We start from the raw sequence: 14,592 nt of genomic DNA, 5'->3' as shown, positions 1-14,592 counted from the left end.
TATTTTAGGAAGTTCCTCAAGGGCAATTGTCTTCTTCACAGAGCAACCTCAGCAACCCACCAACACCTCCATCTTCGCTACCCCCGACACCGCCGCCTTCTGTACAGCACAAGCTGCTCAATGGAGTGACTCCTGGGGAGGATTTCTCTCAGGGTCAGAAAAATGCAGATTCCAAAAGCAAACCGATAGGTAAAAAAAAAAAAAACGTCCGCATCAAATGAAGCATTTTTATTGACTTATTGTTACAACAAAGTCAGTTGAGACATCACGCGTTACCGGGACAGGCGCCACATGCTGGAAAGCAAATGCCAAGAATGGAAGGGCAAAATATACCGTATGGCGCCACGGGGAAGCCAGGAGGTATGTGCGCTCAGCAACAGAGTGGTTCTCCTCAGTTCAAACAGGGAATGATGGTCCCAGGGCAACCACAGCCGCAAATAGGAGAAGCAATCCAACATCCGGTTATGAGAGGACAGTTACCAGTGCCACGGTCTCCGATGGACCACAGCCGTATGATCAGGCCCACATCACCTCGTCAGTCACTACCCACGCACCCAGGTGATCTCAGACATCCGCTGAACCAAATTGTAGGGATGCGCACACCGACGCCTAACCAGCACCAACAGCAGCAGGCGCTAGGAGCATCTGGAGGAGTCCGCATGCAGGGATCCCCTGCTCATGCATATTCTCCAAGAGGTTCTTTTGGCATGAGCCCCTCACACCCATCCCATGTCACGACACCTTCGGTAGCCGACAATAGAGCTGGAAGGGGAAGTCCATACAGTCAAGTCAAATCGTCTCCACTTAGGTCACCAGGAGCCAAGACTCCACTTGACTGTGCTGGGCTGAAAATCGAATCGCAGACGTCCGTTAGTGAAACACCCCCTACAACTACGCTGATTCCAAATGGTCCTCAGACAGGATCAAATGTCCAGCAACAGTCACCACAAGTTGCCGAAAGCCTTGCTCCTCGCCCACTGCATGGCTCTACAGAAGGGAATCTATGCAAGTTGACGCTGCAAAACATTAAACAGGAGCCAAGGGAGGTACACTGTGATGGTGCAGGAGAAGCCCACTCTGGTGCTATAAAGCGAGAAGCGACAGCTGACATGGTTTCTTCTGGGAGCAACTCTGCATTCATTAATGCAGATGACACCAGATCTGAAACTGGACAACAATTGCTCCAGAAACTCTTGAGAACAAAAAACCTTCAGCTTGCTGCCCAGCGGCCCTCTGATGGCATCCACAATGAGATCAATGGCCACATCAACAGCAAGCTGGCAATGCTGGAACAAAAACTTCAAGGGACACCACGAAATATGGAGGTAAGTTTTCTTTTAGTTGAGGGCTAAGGAGTATCTATATTTCACCCTCAGGGTTCTTCTATGGTGATGTGCTATTTTCTTGTCGCTCAGGATTTGCAGTCTATAAGCAAAAGGGCTCCGCCACAAAAGCCAAAGCGCACCAATAAAGCACCTGGAGACCGTGGGCCTAATGCACGGAAAAAGAATAAGAAGGAAGAAGTTGGAAAGAGTGCTGAAGCACTTATAAAGCAACTAAAACAGGTAAATGGGTGACAACATGCACATGCATTCCTCAAATGATTGATTCCTCAATGGGTGCTAATTGGGGTTAATTTTACAGGGTCTGTCTCTGCTGCCCTTGATGGAACCTTCTATCACAGCAAGCCTGGATCTCTTTGCTCCGTTTGGGAGCAGCCCAGTCAATGGAAAAGCCCAACTCAAAGGATCCTTTGGAAATGCAATGCTGGACAATATCCCGGACTACTATTCCCAGTTACTCACAAAGGTAAAGCCAAGCTCAGGTCTGTGTCCTCGGTCATCCTATTTTAGGAAGTTCCTCAAGGGCAATTGTCTTCTTCACAGAGCAACCTCAGCAACCCACCAACACCTCCATCTTCGCTACCCCCGACACCGCCGCCTTCTGTACAGCACAAGCTGCTCAATGGAGTGACTCCTGGGGAGGATTTCTCTCAGGGTCAGAAAAATGCAGATTCCAAAAGCAAACCGATAGGTAAAAAAAAAAAAAACGTCCGCATCAAATGAGCATTTTTATTGACTTATTGTTCAAAAGCTCGGCTTCTAAATGCTCTCTGAATTGTCTGTACAGAAGCAGTTACAGAGGAGACAAAGAGTGTAGACATTCTTGCGGCGCTTCCCACACCACCCCATAACCAGAATGAGGACATCAGGTACAGCAGGGCTTCATTGCTGATGTCTCAAGCATTCATTTGCTCTGAAGTGAGACAAAATCGGATTTGTTTTTGACAGGATGGAAAGTGACGATGAGGATGCTCCTGAAAGCATCATTCCGGCATCCTCCCCGGAGAGTAATGTTGGAGAGGAAACCCCACGATACCCAAACCTGCGGGAGCCAAAGGAAGAGGAGACGGAGAGAGCAATATCGCCTGTGATTCCCCTCATTCCTCGCACGGCGATACCAGGTAAAAACAGGCAATATTAGGCTCCAAAAATGTTTTAAATATGTGAACATATAATGGAGAACCTTTCAGTGTGCTTGTTACTGCAAGATCATAATGATTTCTGAAAGGTGAAATAAAACGTCATGTGCTCTTCACATTGCTAGCGTTCTCAGAGAACAAACCTTTTGAGGCAGATGACGGAAGAGCGCTTTCCATATCCAACCACTGGGATAAGGCCAAAAGTAATGAGGTGGCTGTTACCTTCACGTTGTCCTCCTTGGCAGCCAAGGTATGACGCTACAAGATGATTGCATGCTGTTCTAACTCTGTTGTTCCTCCATGCATAGTTGACTGAAAACTAATCCGTGTCTTTCCCAGAAACTGAACCATGTGATGATGGCAATGGCCCAACTGCTCAAGATAAGGATGCCAGGTTCATATGAGGTGACCTTCCCTTCCCAGAACCCTGATATGCCCGGAGTGGATGATCCTGGGAAAGTGCCTGTACAGTCAGGTACTGGGCGAAATATCTTTGTCGTCATTGAAATTGAGATATGAACATTCAAGATATTAACATTGAAATGAGGACAATATAAGTCACGTGACCTTACCACGCGTGTGTTACATGTAAATGTCAGTTAAACCAACCAGATTCCCCCCTTTTCAAGTCTGCGCTTGATCGACAGTTCAAACCAGCAGATAAGAATCACCTTGCGGAGGGTGAGAGAGAGGAAGGACATAATTCAGCCGCTGCTGCCAAGGCAGCACACGTACATTAAATCCCCTTCCATGTTCGCTGTCAAGTGTGTACGGACGGTACACATACATTGTCTATTAGAGCATTACGCGACTATATTTATCATTTCAAAATTACCTGGCAGTGGATAAAGTACAAGAGCTCGTAAAAATGTATGAGCCGCTTGCGGCTCCGATGGTCCAATGGGAGTGAGCCTCTCTTTTCAATATACATCCACATCCTATTTATCGCAACGCACGTCTTCGATGACTGCCACCATCTGTTTGCGGATTAATAAAAAGGGAGACAATGCAACATATTGTATGGGGAGCATCAAAACAGTTCATATCGCTAGGAGTCCACGGCACGTCTCCGTGTATTGCATGAATGCCTACAGAGCCATCGCTGTGTGCGGCGGTGAGGGGTTAGTTAACATTTTCTTTTTTTTCTCTCCAAGCCACACAACATATCCATCCACATCCTAAACTGTGTATCCTTGCTACGGTTGTTGATGCAGTTAACACACAATCACTTCTGTTGTCACATAATGTGATTATTTGTCATTCAAGCACAGTTGCAGTAGAATGTGGTTTTAATTTTGAATTTGTTGCCGACTTTGTTCATGTTGATGGCTGTCAGTAAATAAAAGAAACAACCTACTTTCCGCATCTTTTTGGATTGGTCGCTTGTTTTTTTTTTTTAACAAAAAAAAAAAAAAAAGCTCAGTTTTCACAGAACCCGTAATAATTATTGAAGTGTGGTCAAGATACCTGTCAAAAATATTACAAAATTTTGGCCATATCGCACAGCCCGAGTTGACACCCATTAAAATGATTTCTTTAAAAAAACAAGTCAAGTCACATTTATTTATCTGGCCCTTAATCACAAAATAGTCTCACTGGGTTTCGCAAGTCCACAGTTGACAAATATTAACGACATCCACTAATCATAACCCCACAGGAAGGCAAGAAAGAATTCAAAGACAAACCCCATCTCTGGAAAAATAAGATGAGCAGGCTGCAACGGATGCCAAGTGGGCAACATTTAACACGTAATGTGGTGTCCATTTATAGTAGGGCAACACATTGGTTATTATCCTGACAGACAGAAGGGATGAAGTCAGGCGAACTTGTTAATGATGTACAACCGACCGTGTCTTGCAGGTGCTGTGTGTCAAAAGGACAGTGCCTCATCCAGTCAGGATGAGTGGTTGAGGCAATTTGACGTGTCTCTGCCTGGCTGCACATTAAAGAAACAGGTGGACATTCTGGCACTGATTAAACAGGTCCGTTGAAGAGTTTTTGCCTCTGCTCAGTTGCTGCGTGTTTTATTTCTTCAGCAATATATGTGTGCATTTGCTTTCAGGAATTCCCAGATCATGAAGACAAGAGAGTCCAGCACTGTTATACCACCAATGTAAATGACTTGGATGTGCGCCACCTTCCGATTATACCAGTGGAGGAATCCCCGCCTCCGTCGCCATCCCCTCCTCCTCCTTCCTCCCAAGCTCCACTTCCACCTCATGAGGTCGAATCCTCTAAAAAGTCAGCCTTCTCATCCCCCTTGCCTGCCACTCTGACCGCTGCCCAGATCAAGATGGAGCCTGAGCACGATGGCGCTGGTCCTCTTGTAGAATACGTTGACGTGACGATGTCGACGGTTGCGGCTCCAGAGACGGCCTCTGATCCAACGTCTAACCCCGCAGGTCCTGATTCCACTGTTCCCCCAGAAGATCCTCTCACTTTTGCTGCCAAGGAGGAAGAATCGGTCAGCGATGCTCTCATGACAGATTGTCCCAGCCCGCTGGAGTCCTCGCTCAAGGCCATAATGCAACGCAGGCCTCTCTCTCCTGATGAGGACGTCTTACTCCCCAATGTGAAAAAATGGAAAGGGATTCGCTGGAAGCGGCTGCAGATTGTCATCTCCATCCGCAAGGGTGGCTCCAAGAAAGAGAGCAGCCGCGAGGTGTCTGAACTGATGGAGCGCCTCCGCATTACTCTGCGACCCGAGAGGTTGCCACGGGATAAACGCAAATGCTGTTTCTGCCACGAAGAGGGTGACGGTGCCACGGACGGGCCTGCCCGCTTGCTGAACATCGATGTGGACCTATGGGTGCACCTCAACTGTGCCCTTTGGTCTACCGAGGTCTACGAGACGCAAGGCGGTGCGCTTATCAATGTAGAGGTGGCGCTGCGTCGCGGATTGCGCACTCTGTGCGCGTGCTGCCAGAAAACGGGCGCCACCAACAGCTGCAACCGACTGCGCTGCCCAAATGTCTACCACTTTGCCTGCGCCATTCGGGCCCGCTGCATGTTCTTCAAAGACAAAACCATGTTGTGCACCCAGCACAAGCTGAAGGGCCCCAGCGAAGACGAGCTCCTCTCGTTCGCCGTTTTACGGCGGGTCTACATCGAGCGAGATGAGGTCAAGCAGATAGCCAGCATCTTGCAGCGAGGGGACCGCGTCCACCTTTTCCGCGTCGGTGGTCTCATCTTTCACGCCGTCGGTCAGCTGCTTCCCTCTCAAATGGCCATCTTCCACTCGCCCACGGCCATCTTCCCCGTCGGCTATGAGGCCACTCGCATCTACTGGAGCACGCGTGTGCCCAACAAGCGCTGTCGCTACCGTTGTCGCATCAGCGAGGATGATGGCCGCCCCTTGTTTGAGGTGCGTGTTCTGGAACATGGCATGGAGGATTTGCAGTACCGTGACAAGACTCCGCAAGGTAAGATGTTGATATGTCGACTCGCTTTGTCTTTATGGTGTCTCTCATTGCCTTGTCTTCTTTCCCTTTCAAATGAACTGAGCAGAGACTGAATGTTTGATGCCGTTTGTTGATAGGAATCTGGGAACAGGTCGTTCACAAGGTTGCCAAACTCCGAGATGATTCGTCCATGCTGAAACTCTTCACTGAACACGTCAAAGGAGAAGATATGTTTGGCCTCACGATTCATGCTGTCATGCGCATCACTGAATCGGTGAGAAAGCGCTACATTTGGAAGACATTTAGAGCCACTTTTGTGAATTTGCCTTCATTGGTAATTTTAGTGGCCAGCATTTTGCACCCGCCCAGTGTTTAGCACAGGGGTGCCCATTATGTTGATCGCGATCGACTGGTAGATCGCGGACTGGTCCCAAGTCGATCGCGAGGGGTGTAAAGGAGAAACAAAACAAACAACCATTTGTGTGTTTTTGTGCATTTTAGTAATATATTTTTTGTGTTAATGTACACTGCACCCTAATCATCCTATCAGTCTCATTTTCACAAAAAGTATTAAAAAATAAAATGAAATAAAGCAGGTAAATCTTTAAACTACAGTGGCGTGTGACCTGTGTCACTGGAAGTTGTTAGCGCTCAGCAGTCTGCAATTGCAGCTTGTGATCCGAGCTGTTGCGCTATATCTTTTATCGTAATCATTATTCTCATTCAGGGTTTGTTTCATGTACAATTCACCGAGGACAGGGGCAAACAATAGGAATCTAAAGGGCCGAGAGAAGCACTTTAAAACAGTACGTGTGAGCTATGATAGTTAACAGGCTGCAAAAGTGCGTCACATGCCTCACTGTCATGGCGTGCGTGTGTATGTGAGCACGTGCGCGGTAACAGATCGATCGCGGGAGGTTGGTTGATTGAAAAGTTGATCTTCGGTCCAAAAACTTTGGGCACCACTGGTTTAGCACATCTTCCTCACAGTTGTGACGTCCTGGGTTTAAATCTCAGTGCCAGCCTTCTTGTGTGGCATTTGTTTATTCTCCCCCGTGCTTGTGTGGATTTTCTTTTGGTACTTTGTGTTCATTCAAGACTGGTAAATTGTCAATAGGTGTGTGTGTGTGTGTGTGTGTGTGTGTGTGTGTGTGTGTGTGTGTGTGTGTGTGTGTGTGTGAGAGAGAGAGAGAGAGAGAGAGAGAGAGAGAGAGAGAGAGAGATTTTTTTTTGAGAGAGAGAGAGAGAGAGAGAGAGAGAGAGAGAGAGAGAGAGAGAGAGAGAGAGAGAGAGAGAGAGAGAGAGGTTGTCTGTCTATATTTGCCCGTCAACTGGGTGGCGAGCGGTTTGAGTTTTACCCCGTCTCTTGTCCAAAGTCAGATGGGAGACACTCCACTTTGCCCATCACCCTCATAAGGATGAGTGGGGTAGAGAAAATGGGTAGATGAGTAAAGGACATTGAACACAATTTTCTCACATTTCTTGTATTTTAGTTGCCTGGAGTGGAGAACTGCCACAACTACCAGTTCCGATATGGCCGTCACCCACTGATGGAACTGCCTCTCATGATTAACCCCACCGGTTGTGCTCGCTCAGAGCCCAAAGTCCCCACGCAGTGCAAGAGGTAAGGCCAAATATTTGGGGCTATTTGATCTGTTTTGAAGCGGTTTCTTGAAGCCTAATTGATTTTGGCTCAATTAACTTGCTCCACAGCAGCACTGCGGGGTCGTGTTTAGTTGGCCTCACAGATGGGCAAAGGCAGGTTTGAATCTTGGCTCCCCGTTGTGGAGTTTGCATGTTCTCTCTACCTATATGTATTCTATCTCAGTACTCTGACTTCCTCACACATTCCCAAAAATGGCGTCAGGCAGTACAGATGCAACAGCTGCTGATTGGCTTAGATGAGATCATAGGCTGGGTTCGGAAGTGGATGGGAGGGGAACGCGCTGTGCCTCTCTGAACACATGCACTCTTGCAGGCGTGTTGGCGTCAAGACTGCATTTCCAAATGCACCCCAAGCTTCCGACTGAGCTCAGAGTGTCACTTTAAATTAACTATCCACACTGATGTTGTCGAGTGGCTACAAATGCTTTGTGTTGCATACGAGCCTTTTTTCCCTGCTAAATGGATTGGTGGGATGGAGCACATTCGTAAAACTCCCTCAATTAACCACGTCACCTTTCAAGCCGCAAGGTTCAGAGCCTTGGAAAAAAGTAGAGGCTTGTAGTCCGAAAATTACAGCTCTAATCATGATAAATAAATCATCATTATTATTCTTTCCTCAAATGGCCATCCCCTTTTTTGGGGGGGACCAGCTGACAGTCTTGCTTTTCCATCTATCCTCAGGCCTCACACCTTGAACAGCACCAGCGTGTCCAAGGCGTACCAGAGCACCTTCACCTGCGAGATGAACACGCCATACAGCAAGCAGTTTGTCCACTCCAAGTCCTCGCAGTATCGGCGCCTGAAGACCGAGTGGAAGAACAACGTGTACCTGGCTCGCTCTCGCATTCAGGGCCTGGGTCTGTACGCCGCGAAAGATCTGGAGAAGCACACCATGGTCATCGAGTACATCGGCACAGTCATCCGCAATGAGGTGGCCAACCGCCGGGAGAAGGTCTACGAGTTGCAGGTGTGTACGCCAGATATTGTCAATCCGCGTAATGACAAAAAAGCCCTTTGACTCCCCCACCTCAGACCCTTTCATTGTCTTTGTCCTAGAACCGTGGTATCTACATGTTCCGCATCAACAACGAGCAGGTGATTGACGCCACTCTGACTGGTGGCCCAGCTCGGTAAGCAATCCTGAGTACTGGTTGGCTGAACAAAATAATAATGAGGGAGTAATTCCCCCGATTTACCCCCTCGCACACTTTAAACAGATTAACTTTTTAAAACGCAAACTTGTTCCAAAAGTATTCCTTGGCGCCTGTTGTCACTCACACTTGTACATTTCTCCAAACTGCAGGCTTGCTTCAAGCTGTTTATCACTCCCAGTTGAAGTTCATTGCAAGTGACACAAAACAAAAGACATATGGACCTCGATTTACGAGTGTCCACACATACAAATTCTTCGATTCATAAACTGTTGCTGAGCTAATTTCTTTTGCATTGTCATGTGAGTAAAAACTCAAGTACTAATTGCGCTTCAGTGACAGTGGCTTGTGAAAGTTCAGGTAAGTCGTGGTTTTTGAGCCATTTTCAGTTGAAGTTGATTGTAAAACTAGTGCTGTCAAGAGATTAAAAAAATTGAGATTAATTAATTATGATCTGTAATTAATTGATATAATTAATCTATATTTTAATCTCATCTAAAATTTGCTGAGAACCCCCCTATTTTCATTTTAAATGTGTTACATTATTGAGGCAGATCAGAAGATAGATATCACAAAAAAGTGGCATCATAAAGTCTTTCATTGTTTTGAAACAGACTTGAACAGATGCAGTCCGAGCCATTTCCTTTCTGCTGTATTTGAAACTAGTCCCAAGTCCTACCTGCAACCTTTAGTTTTGACCAGCAGGGGGAATATCACTGTTTTGTTTTTGTAAATCTCCAAATAATTAAAAAATAAAAATCAAATAGAACATTGGGCCCATAAAAAGTGCTTAGGTTAACATATCAAAAACAGTAAGAACACTTTCTGAGCAATATAAGTACTGAACACTGAACTTGCTTAAGATAAAAAAATAAATAAACCAGGCCCTCAAATCACAGTGCTGTAAGTTATCACTTCAGAAATAACACTGTTCATCGTTCCAAGGGGACGGCGGCGGCGATGTATAAATAGCAATCCTCGCTGCCCATCTTTAAAACCCGCCTCAAAACTCACTTGTATTCTTTGGCATTTGACTCAGCATGACCCAAATTATGATCTTAGTTATACTGTTTGGCGCTCTCTCTACCATCTTTGTTCCTGATTTGTTGCTTTGCGTTACTGTAGTATATGTTAGTTGCTCCATGTACAGCACTTTGTATGACGATGGCTGTTTGAAAGTGCTCTATAAATACATTTGAGTTGAGTTGAGCATTGCCATGAATATCATTGAGGAAAGATGAGTGATTTGAGTGACGAATGTTCGATGTTAAACCAAACCAATTTCATTGAACGAAAGTGCTAGTTTAATGCTAAAATGTAATTCGAAATGCCAAAGATGGCCGCATGGAGCAGCAACACATTCAAACATCACCCAACAACACTGAGAGGCACACTAGACACACCCTCTCTCCGGGGCCTCATGGGTGTAGTTCCCTAGCACATCCAACAGATGGCGCCGGGGAGAACAAAGCTGATCAAATCCTTTGCTGCTGTGAATCTATTGCAAAATTGTGTCATCATTTTGCTACTGTGAATGACCTTCCCGCAAGTTGTTTTATATTCACCTTGTCCTGTCCACCTCAGCTACGTCAACCACTCGTGCGCGCCCAACTGTGTCGCTGAGGTTGTGACGTTCGACAAAGAGGACAAGATCATCATCATTTCCAGTCGCCGAATCCCCAAAGGAGAGGAGGTATGCTGCATGTGTCATTACAATCAACTGCTACCTCAGGACCCATTGCAAAAGCAGACAGCTCCCCCAAAATCATTTTGTTCAAAAGACAAGTCCCCAATTTCGACCCAACTATAAACAAGTCATCACAGATGAGTGTTGTACAACTCCAATCTCTTGAAATAGCTCTCAACCTTGACTTGCATGAACCCTTTAAAGATCCATTGATCTTCTTCGTTGCTGCTTTCCTGCCGACCAAATTGAGGCCATTATTTTCGTCACTTTCAAGCACAGCTGAAGCTTTGCTCACAGCAAGTTCACAACAAATAAAAGTAGTTGATGGGGGAGCATTTTGAGGACGAAAATATGCAGCATGGGCTGTTGACTGGCTTGACGATGAAGGCTTTTTGTGTCGATGACTTGGTGTGAGCGTGCGCGTTTGTCCATTGCAGCTGACCTACGACTACCAGTTTGACTTTGAGGATGACCAGCACAAGATCCCGTGCCACTGCGGAGCCTGGAACTGCCGAAAATGGATGAACTGAGACGAAGGAAGGAAGGAAGGAAGGAACGAAGGTGGAGCCTCGCCTCGCCTCCTTTCTGCGCCAAAGCCTTTTTTAATTTGTTTGTTTTTAAACTTGACTTTGCCAGTACATAAGCTGCTCTCCCCCAAGTGGAGGAAGGCTGGCCTCCATCTTGGGACGACCCCAAGTGACAGTTGAGCGTGTAGCCAAAGGTTTGACGAGCATTAATCAACATACCACCACCACCTCCTCCACAACACCAGGGCAGTCCCTTTTTTTCTTTTCTTTGCCCGTACATGTTTTTTTGGTTGGCTAAAACCCTCTTGAAAAAAAAAATGAGAACAATCATGTCAACAAGCACCATGCATCAACAGCAGCGACAAAAATCAAGACACAAAGAAGCCATTTTAAAATACTACTAATGCATTTTCTTGTTTTAAGTTGGACCTAAAGTACTTCCTCTCTCATCTGCAATCACATCAATGAAGACAACGTGGACGTTGGCTAGCGAGACAATCTTGGTTGGAAAAAAAAAAAAAAAGTTGTAGTGACTCCGGAGGCGCCCATGCTCCTCTTGAACCGTGCACAGTCCTAAAAGGCTTGTTGGACCCGGTCTACCTCATTGATTGGAGCGGGAAGTGACTGCTTTGTATAGAAACAAGAAAAAAAAGAAAAAAAAAGACGAAACTGTTAACTGCTACTGTGGAATGAAAGGGGGTCTGGAGGGACTGTCCTTGGACAAGCAGGGAATCTTAAGCAGCAGGTTTGCGCTGTCTACTCTATGCTGATGATCATTTACTATACGGAGCCACCTTGATGATGATGATGATGATGATGATTCATCATGACTTATTTATACAGAGGAACTCTATGAGCGTTTTGGATAAGCATTCAAACAAAAAGGCAATCAGAAGCTCAGCGTCACATCCTGTCTGCCACCAAATTATCCGCTTCTTCTTCTTCTTTGCTGTCAGTGGACGCATGACTACTAAAATGACCTTTTTCAATGACGCTCTTGTCCTCTGTCAGATTTAGCGGACAGAACATTTTACTGTAGTAGGTCTTCCTTTTGCCTGAGTGCAGCCTGCAGTGTTTCTACTTTCCAGGTGCGTGCGTGCGTGTGTATGTGCTTTTCTAGGGCCGGTACTCTCCTCCAGGCTGAACTGATGGCAGGGAAAGACTAATTGGATAAAAGGGCATTTGTTTCCTTGTCTACCTGAGAGTTATAAGGAAAAAAAAACACGTCTTTAAAGGGAGCTTTATTAAAATTTCCCACACTGCTATATTCCTCCTCCTCTGGAAAAAAAACAAACAAAAAAAAACCCTACCACCTCACAGGATGAAAAGAAAAATGCAAACTTGTATAAATGTATATAACGGTATATGCATTTGGGGCTTCTGTACCCAGCAAGCCCCTTTGTAATCAATAAAGTGTAGAGAAATCAAATGGAAGGAGAAAAAAAATCAACCACTGGATATCATTTTAACAAAGCTGTACATACGTATAAATATATGTAAAATGGCAAACTAATATCTTTATGTATATGAACCAGAGCGTTTTTTGCATTAACCTGTTTTTCTATGAGTGTTTTTGCTATAAGCTCTCAGAGGCGAGTTTGTTGACATAAAACAAAAGCGGTGAGAGTAGAAGACGAGGTGCCGGCAAAAAGGATCTGTGTGTTGAATGCACATCACACAGCAGTGCATAGCATTTGTATTTATGGAATATGTTGGGTTGTTGTTTTTTTCTTTTGTATTTATGCTTACCAAATCATGACCCTTCTTTGCCTCCAATTGGATGAATATACCCACGAATGGAAAGAAGCTTTCCTTCTGTCGTCATGCTTCTTTTTGTCTCTTTTTCCCTCTAGAAGTGAATGTGTTGTGTAATGGTTACTTGGCAGACCCAACTCATCCCCAGACTTCACCTGCTCATGAATTGCACTCTCTCCTAAATCTCAAGATCTTGCCATCCATATATATATATTATGGCGACATTTGCTCAAGTGGATCAAGTATCCCAAGCAGTGATTTTACTTGTGCTTTTGCTATGTTTCAATTTCAAGGGAAGACCATAATGAGACCTAACGCCTCTCACTGGATTTTAAACCTGAGACATGTTCAGCCTTTTTGAAATCTTAATTTAAGTTTTCTTCATATCTTATAATTTAATAAATATTTGCTCAAATTGATTTTTTTTTTTAAACATCACCTACTTTTTAAAAAAGATGTTGCCTCTGTACAGCAGATATACTTTTAGGGATGACAAATAAATATATTGATTTTTAATTGTAAGTGGCATGTTTTGTATGAAAATTCTTTTGAATTGTACATATTTTTTTCAGGAAGCCAGAGGTTTCTTTATATACAGCTTCCCACTCTTTCCCCAATGCCCTGTCATATTTGTCTGCTTTTGTTTCTTGTAAACTGAAATAAAAATGCATTTTAAATATATGCACTTTTCTTTTTTTAATTCATCCAATAGTTTTGTTTACATACTCACTACGGAAGACTGTATTTTGATGAGTGCCATGCCAAGAGGTCCAGTTCCAGAAAATGTGTTTGTTCATTCTCAAGTCCGGAACACAAACGTATTGCACACATGCATGCACGTTGTTGGGGCTTTCTTTGACTTTACTATTTAATTGGTTCAAGTGACGGGACACAGAGGTTCATTTGACCCGGGAGGTCAGAATTGCAAAGTCGAAAACAAAAGTGGAGTCATGCTTCAGTTATCAACATTAAGAAATATTTGAATTATTTGGTAAACCACAAACATGTTAAAATAGAATTTATAATTCTTCAAACGAGGCACCTTTTGTTGACGAAAGATCTTTGCATATTTTCTCAGTCAGCTGTCTTGATGTGGATGATGCTTCATGACCTGGAATGACTTTCAGTTCACTGCTCTGCATTAGCAAGAGCTTGAACGTCTTGCCCTCCTAATGTGTAAGACCGTTTGAATTCGAAGCTTTATTTCTAAACCTTTGACTGGTACTGTACATTAATACACACATGCACTATATTTAGTTAGTATTCCAGCTATTTATAGTTTATGCTGTATATAGTGCATGCACACAAAAAAAGTGAAGCATTACGGTTCATGAAGCCAGTCACTTAAGAAAAAAAAGGAATTTATTGTCTATCATCTATATACAGTAATCCTGAAAACATTTACACAACATGGATTTTTCTATCATGAAATATTACACAAGGACTGGATGTCTAATAGCCGCGTATGCATGGCAACGTAAAACACGGACAGGGCCGTATGTGTCTCCCATAAACTTCCCGGCTGCATGCACGACGGACATGAACAAACGCGGACACAAACAAATATGGACACACAGATTTCCTGATCAATGCCTCGGCGTGGCCAAGGCCAACAAAATGAATGAAAATCATGCAGCTTCACTCTGGCGGCCATTCCAGGAACTACTTATGACATCATGCTTCTGCTTTGCAATCAAACAGGGTCCCGAATTCCCGGTGGCTCCCAAAAGTTTTCCAGTGTCAGTGAGGGGAGCTGCTTTTGCAATCACATCCGTGTTGCTCAGCCCTGAAAGTGACTTGCCTGACAATCCCAAACATGAACATGAAGGAAATCAGCTGCAACAAATGTGGGATCAGTAGTACCAACAGATCAGGAGTGTGTGTGTGTGTGTGTGTGTGTGTGTGTGTGTGGGGGGGGGGGGGG

At 44.8% G+C, this 14,592-nt stretch overlaps 1 protein-coding gene across 5 annotated transcripts in view; it reads left to right on the top strand.

The window, feature by feature from the left end:
• The window catches only part of kmt2d (lysine (K)-specific methyltransferase 2D), a 38,324-nt gene extending 24,975 nt beyond the window's left edge, over nucleotides 1–13,349 (top strand). For 3 of the 5 annotated variants that reach the window (XM_019895605.1, XM_019895604.1, XM_019895600.1), the window contains exons 41-56: nucleotides 258–1,325; nucleotides 1,416–1,565; nucleotides 1,645–1,809; nucleotides 1,887–2,034; nucleotides 2,131–2,212; nucleotides 2,292–2,464; nucleotides 2,608–2,732; nucleotides 2,822–2,957; nucleotides 4,343–4,464; nucleotides 4,545–5,904; nucleotides 6,021–6,157; nucleotides 7,377–7,507; nucleotides 8,230–8,515; nucleotides 8,605–8,678; nucleotides 10,284–10,392; nucleotides 10,824–13,349. In XM_019895605.1, the coding sequence (XP_019751164.1) occupies nucleotides 258–1,325; nucleotides 1,416–1,565; nucleotides 1,645–1,809; nucleotides 1,887–2,034; nucleotides 2,131–2,212; nucleotides 2,292–2,464; nucleotides 2,608–2,732; nucleotides 2,822–2,957; nucleotides 4,343–4,464; nucleotides 4,545–5,904; nucleotides 6,021–6,157; nucleotides 7,377–7,507; nucleotides 8,230–8,515; nucleotides 8,605–8,678; nucleotides 10,284–10,392; nucleotides 10,824–10,916 (4,359 nt within the window). In that variant the 3' untranslated portion in view covers nucleotides 10,917–13,349. Of the gene's footprint in view, nucleotides 1–41; nucleotides 190–257; nucleotides 1,326–1,415; nucleotides 1,566–1,644; nucleotides 1,810–1,886; nucleotides 2,035–2,130; nucleotides 2,213–2,291; nucleotides 2,465–2,607; nucleotides 2,733–2,821; nucleotides 2,958–4,342; nucleotides 4,465–4,544; nucleotides 5,905–6,020; nucleotides 6,158–7,376; nucleotides 7,508–8,229; nucleotides 8,516–8,604; nucleotides 8,679–10,283; nucleotides 10,393–10,823 lie in introns of all 5 variants that reach the window. The other 2 variants (XM_019895601.1, XM_019895603.1) reach the window with 2 other exon arrangements.
• Nucleotides 13,350–14,592: the final 1,243 nt, after the last annotated feature.

Source organism: Hippocampus comes, unplaced genomic scaffold (assembly GCF_001891065.2).
Source record: "Hippocampus comes isolate QL1 unplaced genomic scaffold, H_comes_QL1_v1.1 scaffold113, whole genome shotgun sequence".
In the NCBI taxonomy this organism is placed as follows: Eukaryota; Metazoa; Chordata; class Actinopteri; order Syngnathiformes; family Syngnathidae; genus Hippocampus; species Hippocampus comes.
Note: the sequence above shows the minus strand (reverse complement) of the source record. Positions and strands in the feature narration are given on the sequence as shown.